This window comes from Anabrus simplex, chromosome 3 (assembly GCF_040414725.1).
Source record: "Anabrus simplex isolate iqAnaSimp1 chromosome 3, ASM4041472v1, whole genome shotgun sequence".
NCBI lineage: Eukaryota > Metazoa > Arthropoda > Insecta > Orthoptera > Tettigoniidae > Anabrus > Anabrus simplex.
Genome location: NC_090267.1, coordinates 42,668,531 through 42,687,821, shown reverse-complemented (window position 1 = coordinate 42,687,821; position 19,291 = coordinate 42,668,531). Strand labels below are relative to the sequence as shown.

Genomic DNA, 19,291 nt, shown 5'->3' with positions numbered 1-19,291 from the left:
TGAGTCACTTTTCGATATGTCATCTTTCAGTTCTTGATATATTAACTGAATTTCATTTTCACCTAAATAAATTGTTTCCTTTGCTTTTTAATTCAGATGACATTGATTATGCTTGGTCATCAAAATAGTACTTTAATGGTTAGTGTTCTATCACCCTACACTAGGGATTATCTTGTGTCTCTCCTTTTAAATACAAGTTTTGTCCCAGAGTCTTCTGCTCTGGTATGGCGCCCTATCACCTTACAAGACTGTACTAATTTCATTTTGGATGGCTAACCACGGAACTATTTTAATCAAAAGTAAAAATATGAAGTATCAGAATCGTGGCGATTTATTGGTGCGTCACAAATAATCAGATATTTCAAGGTAGTAATTGGTAATATAGATATTGCTGCCCGTCTGTAGTGTAAAAGTGGGTCCGCCACAATCTTGAAGGGTAACTTGTGTTTCAAAATCTATTTGCTGATATCAAGTCATACACTTCCCAGTCCTTCCTAAGGACAAGACATCGCCCATGCTGATTCAGTATTTTGTGATGCTGTGGCAGGAATAATATAGTCTCCACTTTTCTCAGTTGTTTCTCAATATCACCAAAAACTTACATGGTTGCCAAAAGTAAAAAAAGAACCTCGAAAATATAAATAAAATTTTGAATTGTATGTAGATGTTGAATTTTGATATAAATTTTTATTCCTGAAGATGTGGAGTTTTGCAAAACTCCTAACATTTGAAGCTCTGTAACAGTGGTAAATGTTCAGTTTAGCTAAATTCTGACGATTTGAATAGATTCTCCTCTTATTGAACTACACGAACTCATTTATTACTAATTTTCGGAAATATTTTAGTTGTTGAGTTTTGTAAAAACGATCCTCAATTAAGGTCATGGACGCTTTCTTCTCACTCCTAGCCCTTTCCTATCCCATCGTCCCCATAAGACCTGTCGGTGTCGGTGCGACGTAAAGCAGATTGTAGAAAATATAATAATAATAATAATAATAATAATAATAATAATAATAATAATAATAATAATAACTATTTTGCTATCTGAACGGCAGTCGGATCTTTCTGTACCTTCCGTGAAGTGATTTGCTGTTACTAGACTTCATCCTATGTACCTGCTGTGGTCACAACAACCACTTCCGCAGTCTGAGGAGACGTGTCCCTGCTCGCCCACAAGCTATGGTCTCTGCGGAGACTTGACGAGTTGACTCTGACTTCGACAGTCTTGTGTACCAGGACAGCTTGCGGATAGGCGGTAAGGTCTTTCAGTATACGGCAGTACTGTAGTTCCCAGTTTAATATATTTACTCCATATTTATACACTAAATTCAGTATGTAAATTTTGTATTTCCTATTACTTGATTTTTTGTTTTAAATGTTCGTTATTGGAATTTCATTTCTGAAATCGGCCACTATAGACAGTTATGTTACCTTAACGTTAGTTTCGTTGTACTGTCTTCCATTCAACTCATGAGCTTCGTTAGGAAATTCCTTCCTCTTGATTTATTCTAGAGCCATTTTTTGAGTGCGTTTTCCTAGAAATCGGTTGTTACTTGCTAAGGGCCGACTACTAAATTATTTTACATTTATCTCTAAATATTCCGATTTTTCATCCTAGTCAATAATAATAATCATAATATGTTTTATTTATTCTGGCAAATTTAGGGATGAACTCCCATTCTTACACCGAGCAAGTCTTAACCTAGAATACTGTTAGTAGCCTAATCATTACTGATGACAATCATATGAATGCAATATGAATAGTATGAATGTAATAGTATTAATAAAATCATCAAACGCAGAGGTACTAAGGAAGAATCATAGCATGCATAAAACAAATCATATCATCTTTATAATACATATTGTACGTAGATTACATTGAACATACTTGCATACTGTGTGCTGTATAAAATACTTACAAGAAAGTTTCAAACATATATATACATTTCAAGATACCAAGATATCGCCTTCGATTGAGCGGTGAAGGGAGAGATTAGTAAGAAGATTAAGAAGATTAAGAAGCAGAATAAGAAGAAAACGACAGTGATCTGTGAGATAACGAGGGAAAGTCAAAGTTCTTGATTCAGGCATTTTTAATAATATTTTGACACAGACATGTTTAAAAGCTGAGTTGCTGGACATGATTCTGACGTCCACTGGTAAGCCCATTGTTGGGCTGTCAATGGACTTCTCCCAACCCTAGATCCTTTCCTTCTTATGTTATACGGTAGACACCCCACCCACGTTCTAGTAATTTCTTACTCGAATAAGTTAGGGGTTAGCATTTGTATAATTAGGAATCATCTATCCTCGAAGATTGACTCTGGAGTGTTTTAATTGTAAACATGATTATTCCGCCCTTGCTTAGCATCTGTGAAATGTGTGGACAAAAGTATGAACAATATCACGCGAAAGTGTAATTACGTTGTGAATAACTGCTCCATTTTTCACACATTTCTTATCAGTCAAAGTAGGTTTCCCCATACTACAGAAAGTTGTAGGGATAAAGTGCCCGGAAAGGTTTCAAATTGTGAGTCTTGGGTAGTTCTATCAAATTAAAAGGAAGAAAAAATCGAAAATCACTTACGGCCTTAATGAAATTCCAGAAAAACAAACATAATATCGCTTGTGTCTTTGTTCGTTTCATGTTTGTTTCAAATCCCAGCCATATTAACTTATTTACATAACTCTTTACATTGTGTTCCTAGGTTCAATATGCTAAGGCATTTTTTTGAAGAATGTCCTCAACCAAATGTAGTTATAAGAGCTGGAGTGAATCTTTAAATCACATTAGCGCTTTTAGTAGTACTTAAGAAAAGGTTTGTAATTTTTAGGAGTATATAAGGAATATATACCCATATTTTATTATATTATATTTACCTAAAATTCGTAGTTCATATCGCTAGGATGTTTTCATCACTGAGGTAGTTGCTCAAGGGCTAGAACTGTGGGTCTTTGGATTGATGGCCATTAGTTGCAATGAATCTATTATTTTCTTGACTTGACCTAGTGTTTACAATTGCACTATAACATGTCTTCTAGCACAGTTTGGAACAAATTGGTTATTTTCATTGACTTGATGGTCAGCGTACTGGCCTTCGGTTCAGAGGGTCCCGGGTTCGATTCCTGGCAGGGTCGGGAATTTTAATCGCTTCTGATAAACTCTTCTGGCTCGGAGACTAGGTGTTTGTGTCCGCCCCAACAATCTTCTCTTCATATTCACACAACACACTGCAGAAACACGCAATAGTGATTATATCCCTCGATATACGGTTGACGTCAGGAGGGGCATCCGGCCGTAAAACAGGGCCAAATCTACATGTGCGACGCAATTCGTACCCGCGGCCCCACAGGTGTGGGAAAAGGGGTAGGTAACGGAGAAGAATAAGAATAAGAAGGAGATTTACCTGTATGAATCGCAACCTAGACTTTGACAACTGAAAGTGTCTGAGGTTTGATAAATAATAATTTTATTTGCTTAACCTCCCTATAACTCCTTTAGCGATTTTTGGAGGTGCCGGAATTTAGTTCCGCAGGAGTTCCTTAACGTGCAAGTAAATCTACGATATGAGGCTGACGCATTTGAGCACCACCGGACTGAGCGAGGATCGAACCTGCCAAGTTGGCGTCAGAAGGCCGGCGTCTCAATCTAAGCCACTCATCGTGGCACCTGAGGTATGAGTGATGCTACTAACGCCATTCCTTATGCAGCTGCCCCTGTGTTAAATGGTGTGAAAATGTCACTCATACGATCAGCCGGTTTGGTGGGTACGTTTCAGTGGGCTTAGGAGAGTGATATGTTGCTCGTCAAGGAAAGTAACGGGAAACTACCTCACTTCTCATTTCCACTGTATGCCTTTTCAGTGATGTCTAGACTAGCTGGGACAGTTGATGATGGAGCTGTTTAGGATCAAACAAGCCCACGGTGTGAATACTCAACACTCTATACATTTAGAATTGAAGAACCGTATGGTCACTCAATGTGTAATGATACCCTTCCAATAAATGAACCACGTTATTCTCCTGTGTTCAGTTATTGATTCGTGAAATGAAAAAAAAACATAGGGTCCAACTCACCATTCTTCTCCGTGAAAATGTCGTAGCAGGTACTGAATATCACAAGTCCGGCGAAGAATGCAAGGATGGAACTGAAAGGAAAACAGCCAAGTGTTATTACTGTGTGGAACACAAATTGTACCAACGCCAGCTTTTAGAGGAACCAACAGAAACTTAGAAAGTGCTAGTGACGGTGAGATTTACACTAAGATAAGGAAAAAAATCATTAGGTCTACTGGAAATTTCACGTCAGCAACTACAGACTTACAGTAATCAAGTCGAGTTTGCATACGTGAAATTAGATATTCCACTCGAACAGGGCCTCTGAGGATGAATGCGCCTGGTACATGCACTGTGCACGGCGCAAAAGACGACTTCGCTTGGTTGCCCAGAGTGCAGACCCCGACTCCACGATTTGGAGCAATAGCGCTGTCTCAATCCTTCCCCACGCCTGTCTCGCTCGCTCTCTCTGTCTCCCTCCTCCTCACTTGCTACGCAGCCATCCAAATCCGAGCCAAGTTGAGTCGAACTCAGCCGAGTAGCCCAGAGACGAAGCGTTGGTCCGAGCCGAGTGGAACCGATGCACAGTGTACGGAGCTCTTGCGCCTCGATTTGCACGCATGAGATTTTGGGCTTTTGAGAGGCCCAGCTCTAGAAGCTATGTTCGTTCATCAGTGGCAGAATGTCCGACTCATGATCAGTTCAGTCCGGCTCAGTTAGAATATTTTTTGACGGTGGACAAAAATCTTCTGTCGGCGGATGTAGAGTAACTTACCCATCGGCTTACAAGTGGCCACGCCGGACCGCGGTCCAATAGCTCTGTATTCCGACCGAACAACCAAGCATAGGAGGGCTGGCCACTGTTCTGTCGTGGTTCTACAGCTCTCTATTCAGGAGACAGAGAGGGGATGGTGCTCACCATCGACTGTCCTGAGGATGGTTTTCCGTGGTTTTCCATTTTTCTGCTCTACGGTGAATGCCGACTGTCATAGGTCACAGCCTCCAACCCCCTCAGATTCACTACACATTTCCTTCGTTGTATCTAATCTCCCTGGTCGGAGTGCGGGCCTAACAACTTGGTGGCCCGCTTCCCTCTTCAGTCGAGGAATGGAAAATTTCTACTAGGTTCGGTTAGTGGGAGCAAGACAGGATCATTATGTTTCGTCTTACAGCTCTCTCAGTACACTACGACCTTCGAATAAGTTCATGTTCATAATACGTCGTAGAGAAAAGAAAAAAACTGGGCGAGTTGGCCATGCGGTTAGGGGCGCGCAACTGTGAGCTTGCATCCGGATGATAGTGGGTTCGAACCCCAGTGTCGGCAGCCCTAAGGATTGATTTCCGTGGTTCTCCATCTTCAAACCAGGCAAATGCTGGGGCTGTACCGTAAATAAGGTCACGGGTGCTTCCTTCCAATTCCTAGGCCATTCCTCTCCCATCGTCGCCATAAGACCTATCTGTATCGGTGTGACGCAAAGCTAACAGCAAAAAAAAAAAAAAAATGAATAAAAAGCAGTTGTCACTCAACGACAATTTCTGTCGGGGTTTCAAACTTCACCTTCTTGGAGTTTCAAACCCTCTGGAGCCTGTCCACCGCGGGTGCCACGGTTCCCGTAGTGTAATTTTTTAGTGCCCTCCAAATGGAGATTTAATTCAATCAACTATAGTCCATAGTTAAAAGTTTAGGATTAATTTTGAACGTAGAAGTGATCATTACATATTTCCCTAGCATGCAAACAATTGGTATTTTCCTCATTCTCTTAGTTTAGCTGTATCCATACCAGAGACCACATCCTCTGATATTTCAGAATATTTTCTCAGGTGTTACCTGCTTTAGAAGTACAGTTCACCGTGTAACTGTGACAGCTCCGTACATTTTAAACCTTCCTTCCTACTGAGTGCCGGGCGTTTTAGGGAAAGGCTGAGGGATGAGGTGAACATGTTGACGGCATTTACCGGTTACAACACCCTCGAGGAAACGATCACATTGGGAATATTTTATCAACCCCTCCTTCTCAACGTTCTTACAACACATCTGGTACGGAAAAGGTACATAGTTTAACGGAGTCCTCAGTTGAATTAGGATTGTGTGTGCCAGTTTTCCGTAATTATTTAAAAGTATTGTCAATATTAGCTTATTATTACGCACGTACAACTCTCCCGGTACACTTTCAAAACAATTCTCATCCCCCCCCCACCCATCCCATTTCGTCAGCCTTCCAGCTGAAAGTGTAAGATATAGGCTAATGGTAACAGAGACTTTTGTTGATCCCAGTAATGGCTTATTGTATGAATTTCGTGAAACTAGAGAAAGTAAAATATAGTCGCCTTGTTCGTTTGCGATAGTGTCCCAGCAGTCCCGAGGACAGAAGGTAGGTTATTGCTATTCCAGCCTCAGCTTGGCTGCGCTCCTATGCACAACAGACGAATTAAATGCTCACCAAATACATGTACAAAGTTCTTAAAGGTCATTATACATTCTAAAAATCCTAATGGAATTAGCTTACCTGCAATGCGTTTCTTAATACATACAATTTAATTTTCAGCTATTTAGGTGCACTTTTCTCAGTATCAATTCAAGATAGAAGTCTTTACTTTTTTATGTGAACTCTTGAAACGACCCTGAATGTGGCGAAGAAAATGTTATGTTATTTAAATTGAAAATATATCGATTATTTAAAATAATTTTAGCAAAAATTAATGCGAAATAAATTATGAAAACAGAAACAAAATTCTAAACAATAGGTCCTCTTAAAAATATGTTTCTCTTTAGGGGATCACTTGCATTATATTGTACTCAATCTAAAATGTTAGCAGATGTAGATTTTGAATTTTATTAGAAAATTCAACGTAAAGAGAAGAATGCGTAATGCGAAAGTATTTTTAAGTATATTTTAAAACATCCATTGCAGGTGAAATAACTGAATTAGGACTATTAAAATGTATAACAACAGTTAGGAACATTCTTGTCCACCTTTGCGTTGTAGTGGTTGCTGTGATTAGCTCACACCCCCAGAGGCCTGGGTTCGATTCCCAACTCTGCCCCGAAATTTGTAAAGTGGTACGAATGCTGGAACGGCGTTCACTCAGCCTCTGGAAGTCAACTGAGGGGAGGGGGTGTTCTATTCCCGCCTCAGCCATCCTCGAAGTGGTTTTCGTAGTTTCCCACTTCTCCTCCAGTCAAATACCAGTACATAACTTAAGGCCACGGCCGCTTCATTCCCTCTTTCTTATACATCCCTTCCAAACTCCCTCCCCCCCACCACCACAAGGCCCCTTTCACCATAACAGATGAGACCACCTGGGTGTGGTAATGATCCTCTTGCACAGTTGTATCCTCCGAATCGACGTCCCACACCCCAGGACACTGCCCTTGAGTTGGTAGAGGTGGGATCCCTGACTCAGTCCGAGAAAGAAAACAACTCTGGACGGTGACCGGATTAAGAAAGGAAGAACGACATGAAATTTTAGCTTTCAGACATTCAGGTGTCCTCTTCTGTGCAACGATTTGAGACAGAACTTTTTTGTTTCTATGTGAAATCTTGAAACCACCCTCAAGGTGCGAAGAAAATTTTATGATATTTAAATTGAAAGCTTTTTCATTATTTAAATTAATATTAGCAAGATTTTGTATGCGAAATAAATTCCTTGTGTAGAAAAAAGTCCGCCTCTGTGGTGTAGTGGTTAGTGTGATTAGCCGCCGCCCCCGGAGGTCCGGGTTCGATTCCTGGCTCTGCCACGAAATTTGAAAAGTGGTACGAGGGCTGGAACGGAGTCCACTCAGCCTCGGAAGGTCAGCTGTGTAGAGGTAGGTTCGAATCCCATCTCAGCCATTCTGGAAGTGGTTTTCCGTGGTTTCCCACTTCTCCTCCAGGCAAATGCCGGGATGGTACCTAACTTAAGGCCACGGCCGCTTCCTTCCTTCTTCCTTTTTCTACCCCTTCCAAACTTCCCGTCCCCCCGAAAGGCTCCTGTTCAGCATAGCAGGTGAGGTCGCGTGGGCGAGGTACTGGTCATCCTCCCCAGGTGTATCCCCTACCCAGCTTCTGAAGCTCAGGACACTGCCCTTGCGGTGGTAGAGGTGGGATGCCTCGCTGAGTGCGAGGGAAAAGCCGACCCTGAAGGGTAAACAGATAAAGTAGAAGAAGAAGGTACATTAATAGTCCATTGAGAATTTCCAATGACTTTATACGATAGTAACTTCGACTGCCCAAGACAGGCTTACTGGATATACTATTTGCATTATAAATTCGATTGCCAAAGATTGGCTTATGTACTAGGGTTTAGATTATTTTCTTGATACTTACGCAGCGATCATGTCCTCACTGGAGAACTCCGGGCGGTCTGCAGTATGGCAGTCTTGCTCATTAACGTCCACCTCCAGTTCCACACCAAGCGCGTTGAGGTATATCTCGTATGCACTGAACTGATCCATTGCGATGATAGCAGTGTCCGTTGGGTTGCACGTCGAGGGAACACAGAGCGCCATTTTGAGTGGGGAATACATCAACATCCCCACCACTGCCTGTAATGAGAAGGGCCACACTGGTCACTCGTGTGAAGTAGTAATCCCTATTAGAATAGAATATAATACTGCAATCCCCTAGTTCGGCATCGACAAAAAATGGGGAGAAAGAAATCATTGATTGCAATCCAAATTCTTTTCATACATTCTTGATTTCGTTCTGCCTGAAATATTTCAATTACCCCTACTTACTATTCTCACCAAATTTGTAAATTGTATTAACAGAGATTTGTATTGATTTCCTGGACGATAACATTCTTATATAGTCTAGGATAACATGTATCTCACCTCTATTAATTTATGTACCGGAATAGTTGGCCGTGTGGTTAGGAGCGCGCGGCTGTGAGCTTGCATCCGGGAGATAGTGAGTTCGAATCCCACTGTCGGCAGCCCTGAAGATGGTTTTCAGTGGTTTCCCATTTTCAGACCAGGCAAATGCTGGGGATGTATCTGAATTAAGGCCACGGCCGCTTCCTTCCAACAGCGCGTAGGCCCCTCACCGCTGGGTTCCCTGGTTCGAATCCCGGTCAATCCATGTGAGATTTGTGCCGGACAAAGTGGAGGCGGGACAGGTTTTTCTCCGGGTACTCCGGTTTTCCCTGCCATCTTCCATTCCAACAACACTCTCCAATAGAATTTCATTTGTCAACCATTAATCAATGCTACAGATGAGTGCGACAGGCTTCGGCAGCCGGCCCAATTGCTCTCCTCGCCGCTAGATGTTGCTTCATTCGTTCAATAGCTGACCCGGTCAAATGACTGGAGAAAGTTTGTGGTTTTCCACTTCTAATTTTCAAGTATTGATTGGTGTCACTAGTCTAAACAGTGTTATCCTTTGTTTACAATAGACATTATGAATTAACAATGAATGAATGAATCAATGAATTACCTGATTGCGTTGTATTCATGCATCCCTGAGTGGATGGACACTCGTCTCTCCCAATCGCAGATAGCCACCAACTGAGGGGAGAGCATTCTTTAATGAATGATTGAATGATTGAATGTATTGAATGCTCTCAGCCTATATCTTTCGTTTTTTCGTTGTTGTTTTTTTTTACAAGATGCTTTGCCCACATCTGTGGTTAGTGTGATTAGCTGCCACCCCCGGAAGCCCGGGTTCGTTTCCCGGCTCTGCCACGAAATTTGAAGAGTGGTGCATGGGCTGGAACGGGGTCCACTCAGCCTCTGGAGGTCAACTGAGGTCCCTCTTCAGCCATCCTGGGTTTTCCTTTTTTTACCAATTATGCCGGGATGTTACCTAACTTAAGGCAACGGCAGCTTCCTTCCCTCTTCTTATCTATCCCTTCTGATCTGCTCATCCCCCACAAGGCCCCTGTTCAGGATAGCAGGTCAGGCCGCCTGAGCGTGGTACTATCCTCCTCCCCAGTCGTATCCTTCAGATCCAAATTCTCATGTTCCAGGACACTGCGCTTTAGTCGGTAGAGGTTGGATCCGTCACTGAATCCGAGGGAAAAGCCAACCGTGGAGGGTAAACAGATTAAGAAAGAAGAAGAAATAAGAAAACAACAATGATAACAATTTAAGCCTTATGAGGTCACATTCAACAACATTATTTAATGGATTTCATAAAGAAAGTAAACTGCGTAGCATACAGTTGTTGCTTTGGAAATATACTTGGGAAGGTTATAAAAATAATGAAAGTTTTAACTCTGGTTGAACAAGGTAGGGTGCAACGACATGCCAGTACGTGCTTCGTCTCGAGTGGTTGAATTTGAAGCCTTCAGGATTTAGGTTGGGTCATGTGCGCGAATCGAGCAGATAAGTCAACTTTGCAAAATAATGCAACCGGTCTTTGAGGTCAAGAGGAGTAGAGACAGAGTTAAGTGATAAGGATTATTTGAAGGAATGCGATGAAGAGCTGGTGGACACCAGAGCGCTAGACGCAGATAGAGTATTGAGGAGGCACTCCTTCATATACGCTTGCAGACTGAACGCTAAAGTTTTTTAACCTTTTCACTCCCAAGTTTCTTTCAGCCTTATGCATGCCCCATACCCGATTTTTCTGGACGTTTAGACAGTGGTTGTAATAAGCCATAAATACTTTGTATTTACACAGCTACTGGAAAGTCATGGAACGACAATATTAGCCCTAATTTTCTCCTAACACTTTTCCCAAACTTGAAAGAACTTGGCATGATAAATGTCGACAGCTTGTTTCACTGAAACTTATCTCCACAATATTCATAAAAAATCGGACTCATCATCACTGCCTAAAATTTCTAAAATATCATCTTTCGTTATGCTTTCTTTACACTCCCGTTCACCCATCTCAGAAGACAGCTGTGAAAGAAACACATAAGGCACATAATTATCGTCAAAAAACGGTAAGGCGATTTATGAATCGTCCGTCATCTGAACAAAGCATGTCAACAGCGTTGGACTGAACTCGGAAGTGAACAAGAGCGCATTGCTTTAAATCCAAATTAACTCGTGTTTGGGACAGCAGGAGAAATGTTGACATCCGAGTTAACTCGGGCATGGGATGGAAAAGGTTAAATGTGGAAAACATCTTTTGGAAGACAAAGCAGGGATCCCCTTCAATGAAAAACGTAGAATTATGCAATTTTCTCAATTGTGCCGAAATTTGAAGGGCTGAAGGGCCCATAAAGGTTTCAAATTGTTAATCCTCGATAGCACTATCGAACTAAATTTCGATAATCACATCCGGTCTAAATGCAGTTCTGGAAAACAAACAAAAATCGCTCGTCTCTTTACTCGTTTCCTTAAAATCCTAGCCAAATTTACTTATTTACGTAATTCTTCTTGTAATGTGTCCCTTGGTTCAATGCTTTTTTCATTTTTCAAATTTTACAAACTGAATGTAGTTATAAGGGCTTAAGTTAAACTCTGCATTGACTCACATTAGTGCTCGTAGTGGTAAGAAAGAAGCAAACTGCCAATGCAATCGACGGGATAACAATGATTAAGAAAATGATTTTAACTCATACTTTATTATATTTACAAAAAATTAGTAGCTCATACACCTAGGATTTTTTCAACAATGAGGTGCTTGCCTGAAGATCTAGAACTGTGGACTTGTTCAACAGTTTAGCTTAACGTCGCACCGATACAGATAGGTCTTATAGTGACGATGGGACAGGAAATGCCTAGAAGTGGGAAGGAAGAGGCCGTAGCCTTAATTAAGGTACAGCCCCAGTATTTTCCTGGTGTGAAAATGGGTCTTATAAGTGTTACTGTACTTGGGAAGACTGTACCTCCGTTTACCGCCCAGGGTTGTTTTTTTCCTCGGAGTCAGCGAGGGATGCGACCTCTACAGCCTCAAGGGCAGTATCGTGGAGCGTGAGACGTTGGGTGGTTAGAATACAACTGGGGAGAAGGATCAGTACCTTGCCCAGGCGGCCTCACGTGCTATGCTGCACAGGGGATTTGTGGGGCAGATGGGAAGTTTGGAAGGGATACACAAGGAAGAGGGATGGAAGCGGCCTTACATTAGGCACAATCTCGTCATTTTCCAGAACGAGAAGTGGGAAACCACGGAAAACGACTACAAGAATGGCTGAGGAGGGATCTCAGTTGATATCCCGAGGCTGGGTGGACCCCGTTTTCCAGCCCACGCACCACTTCTCAAATTTCGTGACAGAGTCGGGAATCGAACCCGGGAATCCGAGACTGTCAGCTAGTCACTCTAATCACTACACCGCAGAGGCGGACTTTATTAGAGAACACTGTTTTAAAATTAAACTCTAGCCCGGGAAGTGATAAACCAAAATGTATTTTTTTTTCGCGATTTTATTAATTTGAAGCATGTTTAATAAAATTTCAGTAGTTATACTTATTAAAGTCGTCTCTAACGGCCCATAACGCAATTAAATGTTAAGTTGACACGCGAGGTTACGCCCACCTTTTTGGCTAGGTGTGCATTTAAATAAATAAACTCCCTAGTTTCAAACTTTGCGGTCTACAGTTTAGCTTTACGTCGCACCGATACAGATAGGTCTTATTTATCCTACTTACCGAGGTAGGATCGGTTTCCACTCGTCACTTATTCTTTTGGTGTTGTTTACCGACAGCACATATTCCTTCTCCTTTGTTCGGGTATTTGTTCATAATGCCTCCGTCTACTTGAGTATTTAAGAAACATTTGGAAGTAGACGACGTGCATTCGGAATTGTTAGTAATCAGCATACCCGTAGTAAAAGTGTGAATACTATCGACAATGATGTACCAGTGGTTGTTAGGTTAGATTAATGCAGTTTCAACACCTTCAAAATTAAGCTGACATGAGTTGACTCTGCCAAGCTGAGTGGCTCAGACGGTTGAAGCAGTGAACTTCCCGAACTTGCACGTTCGATCCTGCCCTAGTCCGGTGGTAGTTGAAGATGCATGTATGTATTTTATAAATAATTTGACTCCAGTATTTTAGCTATTAAGAACTAATTAATTTGAAAAACATGAAATTGTTAATAACTTAGAAAATACTTTATGCACCTCTATGGTGAAGTTGTTAGTGTGATTAGGTGCCACCCCCGGAGGATCGGGTGCGATTCCAGGTTCTGCCACGAAATTTGAAAACTTGTGCGAGGGCTGGAACGGGGTCGACTCAGCCTAGGGAGGTCTACTAAATAGAGGGGGCTCGATTCCCTCCTCAGCCATTCTCGAAGAGATTTTCCATGGTTTCCCACTTCTCCTCCAGGCAAATACCGCGATGGTACTTAACTTAAGGCCACGGACGCCTCTTTCCCTCTTCCTTGTCTATCACTTCCGATCCGACCAACCCTCACAAAGACCCTGTTCAGCATAGTAGGTGAGGCTGCCGGGGCGAGGTACTGGTCCTTCCTCCCACTTGTATACACCTGGCCCAAAGTCTAATGCTCCAGTACACTGTCTTGAGGCGGTAGAGGTGTATCTCTCGCTGAGTTCGAGGGAAAACAGCCCTGGACGGTAAAAGGATTAGAAAAGGAAGAATGAAGGAAAGAAAGAGAGAAAGACAGAAGAAAGTACACAGTACAAAAAAATAGGGGACCATGATTTCGAACATATACCGGTTCTATGCTCCACAAAAAATTACTGAGCCATCCCATAGATGCTTCAATTAATAAATTATAACACTGTGGAAACATATATTTGATGCATATGCACGGAACTGGGAGACCGCTGAACGCCGATGTAGGCGTGGAGAACCCAGTATTTTTCCAACCAGCAACGAACTTTTCAAATTTAAATCGATCCGTTGGCTTGGTATCTAGGCACGCGGACCCCACTCCACCTTTAAATTTCAAGCGGTACGAGCTATGGGGAGGTGATATTTGAACTTCGGGGAACCCCGAGACAAGTAACTCAGGTTGTTCAACTTCATCTTCACAGTTCGTGGCGAGCAGCCGGACAGGCAGGTTGTAACATAGCTCGACTCCGCTATAGCTAGTGAGACTTGTCAGTGCGGCAGTGAAACCATCTTCAGACATAAACATTTCATTAGTGAACTCATCATAGTTTACCGTTTAATACATTGAATTGTGGACAAGTTTAGTATCAGTTAGTTAATACTATACAATGGCTGACCCCCTAGATACGGGGCAGTCCATTAAGTTGGCATTAGAGACTTGTTATATGCACGACTCGCTACCTCAATTAGACTCAGTGAACCATAGGCCTACTCTATTGAACGGAACATCACAATTTCAACCAGCACCTGCCAGTTATGATCATCAACAGTTAGCAAGCTATTCTCATCAGCCACACCAACATCAACAGCAGCAGCAGGGCCAGCACCAGCAACATAACGCCGCTCAGAACACGCCCTATTGGAAAAAATAATCTATGTACTCCTCATCACGGTAATGACCTACTAGATAATAGTGTAGATGTACCTAATCAACCAGCTAAACGGTTTTGCGGACAAATGGTAGGACAGTCAAATGGAACCATAAACGAAGTCGAAAAGTTGATAGACATGGATATGTCAGACGCCAGTACTTCAACATCTAGTAAATCCTCCGTTCAAGACGTGCCAGTAAATACTAACTCAAGTTCAAATAAGCTTAGTTCTGCCAAGACAGCGCCTACCTATCAAAGTAAAGACAATAGATATAGTCGCACAGACATAGGCCCGTACTGTATTTTCGTAGAAAGTTTGGACAGTAAAGTTGGTCATCTACACCCTATGTCGATAGGTAAACTGCTTTTTCAACATAACAATGCCTTTAAAAAGGAAGTGGTTGACATACGCCCTATTGGAAAAAATCGTTTAAAAATTGTAGCTCGCACGGCAGGATCTGCTAATTTAATTGTACAATGTGATGTTTTTAAACAAAGGAATTTAGAAGCTTACATTCCCAACTTTCTTATCCATAAACAGGGTATAATCAGAAATGTCGACACAACGTTAAGCGAGCAGGAAATTTTAGAAGAAATTGACTCTCCATATCCAGTTGTGCGTATTAAGAGATATACCAAAAGATACCTACGAACCCAGATCAAGTTATAGCAATCCCAGTGTGTCTCGTAACTTTTCGGTCACAGTCCCTCCCCACTCATATAGCTATATTGGGAACTCGCTGTGCTGTGGAACCGTATGTTGCTCCGGTAGTACAGTGTGAAATATGTTTACGCCTGGGCCACAGGCAAGTACAATGTAAGTCAAGAGTAGCGCGCTGTAATAGATGTGCGGGTCCACACTTAACAGAAAACTGCGACAATACCACGGAAGTTCGGTGTGCACTCTGTCAAGGTCAACATTTTGCTTCAGATAAGAACTGTCCGGTGTACGTCAGACAGCGGGACACGAAAAGGGCAACTGCTTATAACACACTTCCTATGCATACATCAACAGAGCAGCAAAGTCAGGGATACGCTCAGGTGGTTGCTACTGTACCACAATACAGTAGCCGCGAAGAATTTCCTCCTCTACCAATACAACCACTACAAAATTCATCTATAATAAACACTCAGTATCATACAGCATTGCCATCAATGCAATCATCACAACAGTTATCCCATCCACAATATCAAGGACAACAGGAACAAGGGCTACTCTCACCGCATCATGCCGCGCCTATGCAACGACAACTTCCCTCCCTCTCCACTCAACGTCCTACTCGCCGCCAAGAAGCTCCTCCTCCCTCCCCAACTTACCCTCCCTCCTCAACAATTACCAATTACACCTATTAGACAAAACCCATATCCTCCTCGTCCACATAACATTCCTGATCATTCCATCAATCGAAATACCTTCATAATAGAAGAATTAGTCAAACTTATCATGCATATAACCACCTCGTCTCAGACAACACCCATAGAAAATCCCCTTGCCATTCGGGATTTAATATCTAGTTTAATAAATAAATTCAATGGGTTTTAAGGTCCTGCAGTGGAATGCTAGATCTGCCATTGCTAATAAGGAAAGTTTAGAGCACGAACTTGGTTGCAGAGATATCAAGGTGGCAGGGATTTCCGAGACGTGGTTCAACGCATCAAAACTTATAAGATTTCGAAATTATAATATTCTACGAGACGATCGGTTCGATGGCAAAGGAGGTACAGCACTTTTCATACATAATGCAGTTCCTTTTAAGGTACTGCCTGTCACAGTGGGGGTAGATCCTGGTATACAACTCGTTGCAGCACATATCCATTTACCTCCGCTTGAGTTCACATGTCTTTCAATATATTGTAAACCAGGCAAAATTATAACACCGGCAGTTTGGAATCAAATTTTATCTGCTTTGGCACCACCGTACCTTATATACGACGACCTCAACGCACACAGTACTACCTGGGGGTGTGCCTTCACCGACCGACAGGGTTGCAATATTTTAGAGACAGTCGACACTTTCAATCTATCTATATTGAATGACGGCTCACCAACACTAGTTCCGTCCTTATATCACCGTCCATCAGCAGTTGATATAACAATGTGCCCTCCCGCCATTGCCATAATCACCCACTGGAATGCACTTAAAGACTCGCTTGGTTCAAATCACTATCCAATACTTATAAACATTGATATTTCTCCTACAAGTAACCCCTCACCATATCCATCAAGCAAGTGGAATGTGTATGGTGCAGACTGGACGCTTTTTACGGCTAAAATACTTGAGGAAACACGCTGTTTCCGGACCCAAACATCCGCCATGGACAATTATAATACCTTTCTCGAGATGATGGAACGTGTTGCTCATATATCTATCCCCCTGAGAAAACCTCCTGGTCAGAAAAACACTCCAACAGTATGGTGGAACGCTGATTGTTCCCGTGCCATTGCTCTCCGGCGGACGGCTCTCCGGGAATTCCGAACACACCCTACCGAATAAACATACCTACAATATCAGAAGATTTCTGCTCGAACCAAGCGATTTCTGAAGCAAACCAAGAAACAGAGTTGGCAAAAATACTGCTCCACATTTAATAAGGAAACCCCAATAACAGATATCTGGCATCGCATACGCCATTTGCGCAACAGAAATTATAGTACTCAGGATTCGTCACCTGATACCTCTTGGTTAGAGGATTTTGCTGATAGAATTACGCCACCATCACCTAGTTATCTACCGTGTACATTTAATGAAGAGCACTCCGAACACTTTCTCTGTTCGCCATTTACAATCAACGAGCTCCGTGTGGCCATTAAGAACTCCGCCAATACAGCACCGGGCATCGATGAAATCCGATACCCCATGTTACAACACCTTCCTGACGAAACATTGCAGCTTTTCTTCCGAATTGTCAATGAACTTTGGTTTCAAAAATGCATACCTGAGTCATGGAAGACACAAATTGTAGTTCCCATCCTCAAGCCAGGAAAAGAGCCAGGAGATCCAGCAGGATATCGAGCTATTGTTCTTTCTTCCTGCATTGGTAAAACGGTGGAAAGAATGATTAAAAATCGCTTGGATTGGTGGCTAGAATCACAATCTCTGCTACCTTCTACACAAAATGGATTCCGCAAAGGTCGTGGCACGTATGATAACCACGCCATATTAACCGCAGCGATTCATACAGCTTTTCTAAATAAACACTACCTTTGTGCTCTCTTTTTGGACATATCCGCTGCGTATGACAATGTACGAATACCAATACTGTTGGACAAACTGATTGCTCTTGGATTGCCTCCAACTTTTGTGTCCGGTATATATCAATTTATACATGTTAGATGGCTTTATTTTCGTTATAACCATAGACTTCTCGGGCCACGACGATCGACCCAAGGACTACCTCAAGGTGCAGTACTTAGTCCCCTACTGTATACCATTTATACCCGAGATTTGGAAAATATTCTGCCTCCTAGAGTTAGCCTTCTTCAGTATGCTGATGACGTATGTATGTTTACCTCAGCGACGACAGTACCTGCTGCCAAGTGTCGTCTTGCAGATGCTATGCAGCATGTAAATCTGTGGTTACATCAACATGGGTTAGACCTCTCTGCAAGTAAATCCTCGGCAGTAATATTCACAAAAAGAAGAATTGAACCACCAATTTACAACTTCATCCTGGGATCACATAGCATCTTAGTTCAACCACAAACCAAATTCCTCGGACTTGTGTATGATTCCCGTCTCACGTGGACTGCTCATATGCAACATATTATTCCAAAATTGGAACAAGGGATCAATATCCTACGCACATTAACTCGAACTTGGTGGGGAGCACACCCATCTGTACTCTTAGTGCTACATCGCACGCTGATCCGATCGAAGATGGAATATGGAAGCATGTTTTATTACAGTGGCAATAAACGCCTACTAAATAAACTAGATAGTATTCAATTTCAGTGCATTCGCATTTGCCTTGGAGCTATGAAAACCACACCAACTAATGCTCTACTCTTGGAAGCCGCAGAGATGCCCTTGACTATCCGTGCACAGTTTCTTTCAGATAAGTTCATACTAAAGCAAACTCACACTAAAAATTCAACAGTTCTAATACCTCTTCGCAGATTACAACATTTAGCAGACGATCAAGACCGGCTTTCTTTGAATCAAAGATATCTCCTGCTGCAAAGTGTCACATATATAGATTCACTACTGACCCAAAACTGTCAGAAGAGTGTGGCAGACGTATATGACATTCCATTTGAACACTGCATATGCCCTATGGAAGTGGACAGATCACTAACATATCTACAAAAGGATCACAGATTGGCGCAGTTATGTCAAGAGGATTTGACTCTCCGGTATCCTTCGTCTGTTAAAATTTATACTGATGGCTCAAAAATACCAATAAGTGGCGTAGGATGTGCATTCTATTGTTCTGATCAACATGAAGCTCAAGGTTTTCGTTTGCCAGAACATATTTCTATCTATGCAGCAGAAGCTATTGCCATTATAGAAGCGCTCAAATATGCCAGACGATTCTACCGTAAGAGTATCACTATCCTTACAGATTCATTGAGCGTCCTTTCCACACTATCTACACCGCATATCCTCCAGAAACCCAATATCTACCATATCAGTATTATTCAAAAAGCATATGAACTCCAAAGACGCGGTTCAAGAGTAAACTTCGTATGGGTACCAGCCCACATCGGGATACCACATAATGAATATGTAGATGACTTAGCGAAGAAAGCATGTGTCAGTGGACAGGTCCTGAATACTCCCAGCAACTTCATGGATTATACAGTGATTATGTTCCAACGAGCCTATAGTCAGTGGTCACAGAAGTGGGAAGAAACAAAGAGCCAGAAAGGTAAATTTTACTCAACGATTGAACAGAATCCCCCGCGACGTCCTT

At 42.2% G+C, this 19,291-nt stretch overlaps 1 protein-coding gene across 1 annotated transcript in view; it reads right to left on the bottom strand.

Annotated features, from left to right (window-relative positions):
* LOC136865955 (nose resistant to fluoxetine protein 6) overlaps nt 1–19,291 on the bottom strand; it is a 123,022-nt gene that overhangs the window by 83,898 nt on the left and 19,833 nt on the right. Inside the window, exons 3-4 of the mRNA XM_068226573.1 lie at nt 8,364–8,581; nt 4,078–4,148 (exon numbers count right to left, since the gene is read on the bottom strand). Of these exons, the coding sequence (XP_068082674.1) occupies nt 4,078–4,148; nt 8,364–8,581 (289 nt within the window). The remainder of the gene's footprint in view (nt 1–4,077; nt 4,149–8,363; nt 8,582–19,291) is intronic.